This window comes from Pempheris klunzingeri, chromosome 6 (assembly GCF_042242105.1).
Source record: "Pempheris klunzingeri isolate RE-2024b chromosome 6, fPemKlu1.hap1, whole genome shotgun sequence".
Classification (NCBI taxonomy): Eukaryota; Metazoa; Chordata; class Actinopteri; order Acropomatiformes; family Pempheridae; genus Pempheris; species Pempheris klunzingeri.
In genome coordinates, this window is record NC_092017.1 from 23,203,034 (window position 1) to 23,210,782 (window position 7,749).

Sequence of the window (7,749 nt, forward strand, 5' to 3'; positions counted from 1 at the left end):
TTGAGTGAAAATTTGAACCTGTAAATAGACATTGCACCTGTGAAACATGAAGTAAATATTACTTTAACCTTGTTACTTTCCACCACGTATTAATACTATGTCAACTGGACTGAGCATAAGTTGTTCTAACATTGGTCCTAACTAATGCCACAGTTGTATTAAACATTACAGTATCATAATATACAATACAATATTCCAATGGTGGAAGAAGTACTCAGATTGTATACTTAAGATAAAGTAATAATACCACAGACTAAAAATACTTTGTAAAAGTAAAAGTCCTGCATTTGAACTTCTACCTGAGTACTTATGTATTTGTATATGACCAACACATGTCTTGATCCATAATGTTTATCTTATGCACACAAGATAATAATGTGTGCATGCCAGTTATTATCAGGTACAACATGTGCAAGCATGTGCAACATAATAACTAGTGACTTCATGTAAATAACTTCATCTTTATGAGCAACCAAACTAAGAACACCTGTGAGGGCATGTGGGGCCTTTAAAAGCACCACATTTAATAAGATGAACGGATGTTTTTGTATGTAAAAACAAAGTAAGTACAGCAGTTAAGCAAAAAGTGCAATACTTCCCTCTGGAATGTAGTGGGGTAGGGAGTAGTAGTAGTAGTAAAAAATGGAGATACTCCTTTAAAGTACAAGTACCTGAAATTTACTTGAGTAAAATGTATTCACGCTAGCATTTGATTGAGCTGTTTGTTTGCTACCAGAAAGCGTCAAAGAGTCAGTTATAGACGCAATGGTCTGAACAAGCTTGTTTTGCTAATCCTCACTATATATATGAGGATGTTAGCTAACGTTAGCTAATGCTAATTTAACAGAAATGACTAGCTCGGTTAGCTAACTAGTATGGGTAAACCTAACTTTGACAGTTATGAGAAAGACACAGTGGTTAAAGCGCTTCGGGGAAACATTTTGTTTATTACAAGTCCACAATTAACCCCTGCAGAGATTCGACTAAAAACTAAACAGCTGATGAATAAATAAATAAGTAATAATCAGGTTTTACCGGTAGATAAACCATAGGAGTTAGCTTGAAATCCTCTCCACACTTGCTGCTGTTAGCTCATCAGTGGGGCTGTTTGGTTGTCATAGGTTACAGGAGTGGGGTGAAAAAAAAAAAAAAATTGACTGACGGTTCCAAGAGCCAATCAGGTGCCAGAAGTGAAAATGACGTCACATCGTTGTAAAAACTCACCTGAGTCGTTCCCACACAGTTTGAGGAGCTCGTTCACAAGACAAGACACACTCCGGAAGTCCAATCGAGTCTAATTACCTCAGCCATGACTCTCAGAGTAAGGCAACTAATTTGATTAAATTATGAATTTTAATTAGATCAAGACATCTGGATGCAACGCGCGTGCCGCAGGTGACAGGTGGCCGAAACTACAAGTTGATTAACCTCGTGCAGGACATTGGTAAGTAGCCCCGTGGGCAGTTGTGCTTCATTTCATTCCTCTTCACTTTTGGCCGGGATCGACTGGATCATTGGATCATTTCAACTCTGTCACGACAAATGATTAATAATTGATATTTTGCAGCAATGGTGGAGGCTGATCAGATCTCAGAATGTGAGCTGCTGTGTATTATTCAGCAGTGCTCAGGTACACCTGACCTCACTCCCTTCCTCCTCACAGACACCTGACGATTAGTCAACAGTTCGCTATGTGGGCAAAGGCGGTGGAAGTAGAGCTGCGGTCTGTTTTTAGAGCGTCATTTTGTTCTTGTTCTTTTTTTATTTTTTATTTTAAAAGGGAAATAACACGAGGAAGAGTAACCTGTGACATTTCCCTCCACTAGTTTATCAGGCACACCTGCACAGTCTAATGCAAGCGAGTGCAAAGGTCCTGCAATAACTCCTGCTTTTAAGCTTTTAATGTCAATGTTTTGGTTGGTGACGTTAAGAGTTTGAGCAGGTGTAGTTTGAAAAGCAGGTGTATTGGATTTCATAATAGTAACAAAAGTTTATGTTCCACCTCATTTTTGCTTCCTTTACCGCACGCATGTGTGTAAATGAGCTTGGAAAAAAGATAAAAAAGAAGAAAGTTCAATACTACAACACCTCCACTGAGGTCTTTTGCATGCTGATTGTATTTGATTGCATTACATTTTACAGCTGTGTGTTTAAACTCACAGCCCTCAGTGCTCAAACCGTTTGTGAAGTTGACAGTTTTTTTTTTTTTGTGCCACCAAAGCAACTTTTTTCCATACGTTTGATTAACCGTAGACATGGAGGAGTCCAGTGACTTGTATGACGTGTATGAGACAAACGGCTCCGCTCCCTGGGTGGACCACCAGCATCAGTGTCCGGAGGATCTGGACAATGTTGAGTGTCTCAGAAGGAAGATCAAATTCTACTTCATGAACCCCTGTGAGAAGTACCACGCACGTGGCCGAAAACCATGGAAGCTCATACTGCAGATCATCAAAATTGCCATTATTACCATCCAGGTAGTAATCCCAGGCATAACCTGAACAGGTGTTGATTATGTTTCACCATTCTGGTAACAAAACCTTTTTTTTTTTTTTTTTAATTCCCCCGTCATCTCAGTTAATATCTTTTGGGCTGAGCAACCAGATGGTCGTCACATTCAAGGAGGAAAATCTGATGACATTCAAACACCTCTTCTTGAAAGATTATGTTGATGGAGGCATGACGACGTACGCTGTGTACAGACAGGCTGACGTCTATGATCACATCGATTACATCATTGGTCAGGTAACTGAATGCTGGCATTTTCTTTCTCCTTCCTCCTTTTGTGCAAAAAACGCCAAGAACACATTTTATTTGGTGTCAGCTCACGTTGCTTTTGTGCTACTGTAAATCATCATTGGAGTTTTATAACCCTGCTTGCTTTATATGACCAAACAGCTTAACAAGCTCACATGACAGGCTACATCTTGTCATGTGATTGGACCTTATTCATGTTGTCTGAATCTGTCATGTTTGTCTTGTATGTTTTGACTGCATAAATCTGCTGTCAAATTGTCAACAAACCTGACATTATCATACCTGAGGTTTCATTTGTTCCATTCCAGTACGGACGTCTGCACAACATCACAGTAGGCAATCACGAATATGAGAGAAATGGCTCTTTGTACACCCCTCTGTCACTGTGTCAGAAGTTCTACAAAAACGGTACCATCTTTCCCGGGAATCAGACCTTTGAAATCGATGCCCAAGTGGACACTGGTATGTATGTATGTATGTATTATATGTGGGGAAAAACAGAATACTTAACCAGGTTTATTTCGCAAAGCATTTGATATTGCTTGCGTTGTTTCTTTGCTTATCTTTCTTTTTTTGTCGTGGCTTGTATCTGACAGAGTGCCTTAAAGTTTACCCGATGTATCATCTGTCATCGCGGGAAGCACTTTCGCATTTTGAATTGTATTTCAAAAGGTTCGTGCACAACATGCGATCAAACTCTGTTTCTTTTAAGGCAAAGTGATTCCGCCTGGGTTTAAAGCACCTGCTCTGTCTTCCAGGATGCTCTCGGTCCAGATCACGTTTGTCCTCAAGGCCATAAATTTACAGACCGTGAGACATCGAGAGCTGCCGGACTGCTACGACTTCACTGTCATAGTACGTCACTTGACTTGTCTTCACGGCTCAGTTGGCACTCGTCGATCACATCAGACTTTGCAGCAATGTGACACATCTGATCACCTCATCGCTGCCTAAAAACGTCCCAGTGATTCCTTGTGACGCCTCACCTGACGAGAGATAAAATGACAATGAAAGGAGTCAGCATGACTCCTGTGTTTATTTAATGAAGCTAGTTTGAGGACACAAATCTCAGGGCGTGTGCCTTCCACTGTGTATGCAACTCTCGTCGTTAAATATTCTCTTTAGGGCCTGGAGAGTGAATGTTTAGCTGTTGGGTTTGGCTGCGATGATGTCCTTTTTCAACACTGCTCCTTAAACACGGCTGTCTGGTTAACAGATCACTTTCAACAACCAAGCTCACAGCGGCAGGATAAAGGTCGACCTGGAAAATGATGTAGACATCAATGAATGCAGAGACTGGAAAGTAACTGGAGCGTGTAAGTTTTCTGAGCTGAATTTTAGTATGTACAAAAGGAATCATCTGTATTGCTTCAAGCCCATGTCCAGGATTCCTGGGATTCATTAAGTGTGCTCTCTAAGCTTCAGACTCCGCTGCACACGAAATCTGTTTGAAGATGTTCGCCCTTTTCAGGTGAGAGTAATTTGAATTTCTCTCTTCCCCCTCAGCCGCGAGAAACATAAACCTGACTGTGCTGTTTGACTGCCTCATCATTATAACGTGCATCACCTCCCTCAGTCTCTGCACACGCTCGGTGATCAATGGGATTCAGCTGCAGTTTGTGAGTAAAACTGAACTGAGCGTAAACACAGCAATTATTTTTGTTAGTTTATTTGCTCCGATACGAGGAAAGGTGGGATTTCCTGATGCATACTTTCGTTACGGTACTGTATTCAAAAAGAAGAGGTAAGGCGATGCCCAAAGCTGCAACTTTTTCAGCAGACTTGGGCAAAACATTTACAGGCTGTGGTCAGTTTCCACACAGAGCAGTAGCACGAGCGTAGAATAAACAGATGACACACTGACTTAACTTCAATAAGTTTGAGTGGTAGCAGCAAGCCTGTCCAAGCTGTGTTCAGCTGCAGTGCCTGATGGAAACATATCGGTAGCATTTTTTTTTTTTTTTTCTTAAAATGCTGCTCATGTCTCGTCAAATTGTTTTCTTAATTTGCTTGTGTCGTGTCTATTTGCATGTGGTTTCATATCCTGCACCATAAAATGGGCTCAGCTCCGGTAGTGATGTGATTTGCTGGCCATTTCTTTTTCCATTATTATTTGATCTCCATTATTAGGATGGTGTTCGTTCCCGGCGCAGTCATTTTATTTGTTGGTTGGTGCTGATTTGTTGGTTTTCGTTTATATTGTTGTGTGGATTGCTTACATGGGACTTTAATATGTTGAATTTAATATGTTCAACCTTATAGATTAATACTGACAACTTCCTTACAGATATAGACTTACCTGCATTCACCCCCCCCCCCCCCCCCATTGTAAACAGGAGTACACACTCTACAGCAGGAACCACTGTGCTAAAGAAGTGTCATGGTCAGACAAGCTGGAGTTTGTGAATGGATGGTACATCCTGATCATCGTCAGCGACACGCTGACCATCATCGGCTCCATTCTCAAGATAGCCATCCAGACAAAGGTGATGGGGATTTTTCTGTTACACTACATCTGAGACTGGTCCATGTAAATTGCAGCGTTTTTAGTGTTGCATTACATTTAACGTACAGTTCCATTTAGTGTTACATCAGTCACATTTCGAGGCGTTGACTGTTTCTTTTAGGTCCTCACAAGTTACGACGTCTGCAGCATCTTCCTCGGGACGGGCACCATGTTTGTCTGGATTGGGGTCATCCGCTACTTGGGCTACTTTAGGAAGTACAATGTAAGCCCAGATCATTTCTCAAACACAGTATCATTAGTTTCAGAGTGTCACATGTAGTTTCATAATTGAACAATACTGTTAACGCAAATACAAAAGTAGCACTCGTCAACTTTGTTTTTCATGTGGCTAAGATAAATCTGCTGGTATGTAACAACACATCTGGTGCATAAAACACACACACACACTCACACTCCCACATTTATCACCAATGGAGCGTTGTACTTTGGCATCACATGCTCAGGTCTGTATTTGAAATTAGATTTGTAACGTATTTTGGGCCGGTGATTTTGAACCATTAGAGAAGCTCCACTCCTGTGTGGTTTTCCAGATGCTTGTCTTCAGTGGACATTTTTTCCGCTCTCTCACCGTATGTTCTGTGGCTCGCTTTCAGATTCTCATCCTGACACTCAGGGCAGCTTTCCCAAATGTTATCCGTTTCATCTGCTGCGCCGCAATCATCTACCTGAGTTACTGTTTTTGCGGCTGGATCGTCCTTGGCCCATATCACGAGAAGGTAGGTGTTTACAGAATACAAAGAAAGGTCTGTTGGATTTTCTGCCAAAAGCCAAACCAAAATATGTTTTCAATTCTAATCAGGTTCTGCTAGTTTCAGGAAAAGAACCTTTTTTCTCTTTGACATTTTTGTTTTAGTTCCGGACGTTGAACACCGTGTCAGAGTGTCTGTTCTCCCTGATCAACGGAGACGACATGTATCCCACCTTCAAGAACATGAAGCAGAAGAGCAGCCTGGTGTGGATCTTCAGCAGAGTCTACCTCTACACCTTCGTCTCGCTCTTCATCTACATGATCCTCAGCCTTTTCATCACCATCATCACCGACACCTACGACACCATCAAGGTGATGTTCGTTCTTGTTTTAGTTATTTGTAACGCATTATCCTGCATTTGTTGTTTTCCCCACTTCATTTTTAAAGATGATTTGTGTGCTGGTTATTCAGAGGAGAGCAGTAGTGATGCAAACATATTCAAAATGCATTCAAAGATGGCTTTTGTAACAGTGCAAAGGTATCTGCGTCAAATTTTACTTTAAAAATGAACGCAAACACGCAGCCTAACCCATTTCAGAGTAATTATAATAATTTTATATTTGTTATGATTGTTGATGTGTATCACATTTATGTTGCAGCTGATAAAGGAGCTAATTTTAAGTAAGACACTGCTGGGTAGTTTGATTTCTTTTTTTTTTTTTTTTTTTTTTTTCTCCAACCAATGAAAATTTATTCATTCAATCATTTATATTTTGTATTATTAGCCTGAATCTGCAAAGTAACTCAAGTTAAATAAGTGTAATCAAGCAAAAGTACATTTTTCCTTTTGAATTGCAGAACCTCTGTGCCTCAATTGCACTTAAGTACGGTACTTGAGCAAATGACATTGGTTATTTTCCATCACTGGAGAAGGGTAATAGTTTTGTTTGTAGTTGTTGGAGAAGAACATTGTCACACGGGGTGTAAACCCTCTGATTTATATCATTTAGCAGCAGCAGCAGAGTGGAACCCCGACATCAGAGCTGCAGAAATTCTTGTCTGAGTGTAAAGACCTGCCAAACTCTGGGGTGTACAGACTCGACGAGAAAAACGGCTGCTTCTTCACCTGCTGCATCACCAGGTAGGTCAGATGCGGCTCACTCCACTAGCAACAAACTGGCTTTTATCATGTGGGGAGACAGATGTCATTAGCGTCCTCTTGCTTTTTATGTGCTAACTCACCTCTTTTGGGTGCCCCTAATTAAGCTGAGAATGTAAGCAGTGTGTCAAAGCACTTTTCAATACTTTATGTAGTTGCTACACATGCTGTAACATCTCTAATAGAATCTAAGTTGAGCCTATTTCTTCTTTCAGGTGCAGGAGGCATCAAGAAAGGCTGACTTCAGAGGCATAGCAGGCCTTTAATGTGGAGACACTGAAAGACTATATATATAGAGACCGTATAAGCAAAAAGCCTAACAATAAGTGTGCACTTTATACTATTACTGTATATTCAGTGGGGGTGGGAGAGTGTTCAATCTTTTTCCTCTTTCATGTTAGGCCCCAGGATTGCTCAGTGATTTTTTTTTCATATGAAGGAGTTACAGTGCTGAAAAGACCAAACCCCACTGAACATGATTAAGTAGATTAGAAGTTAAGGAACTGAGACACACTGGTCTCAATAATGATGCACTGATGCAGAGAAGACTTTGTAAATACACTTATTTATATTATGTAGATGAAAAGCAAAGCAGATTTAAGTATTGTTTTTCCAAA

General features: G+C 40.6%; 1 protein-coding gene across 2 annotated transcripts; it reads left to right on the top strand.

The window, feature by feature from the left end:
* Positions 1 to 1,254: 1,254 nt before the first annotated feature.
* mcoln3b (mucolipin TRP cation channel 3b) lies at positions 1,255 to 7,734 on the top strand. 2 transcript variants are annotated; one of them, XM_070832202.1, is made up of 14 exons: positions 1,255 to 1,444; positions 2,254 to 2,477; positions 2,578 to 2,745; positions 3,066 to 3,219; positions 3,354 to 3,429; positions 3,516 to 3,612; positions 3,974 to 4,073; positions 4,264 to 4,376; positions 5,094 to 5,243; positions 5,385 to 5,486; positions 5,878 to 6,000; positions 6,138 to 6,344; positions 6,984 to 7,114; positions 7,348 to 7,734. In XM_070832202.1, the coding sequence occupies exons 2-14, from the start codon at positions 2,256 to 2,258 to the stop codon at positions 7,385 to 7,387; spliced, it is 1,683 nt and encodes a 560-aa protein (XP_070688303.1). In that variant the 5' UTR covers positions 1,255 to 1,444; positions 2,254 to 2,255; the 3' UTR covers positions 7,388 to 7,734. The 2 variants fall into 2 exon arrangements, with proteins under 2 accessions (XP_070688303.1, XP_070688304.1); XM_070832203.1 differs by having other exon boundaries at positions 6,987 to 7,114.
* The last annotated feature ends 15 nt before the right edge of the window (positions 7,735 to 7,749 follow it).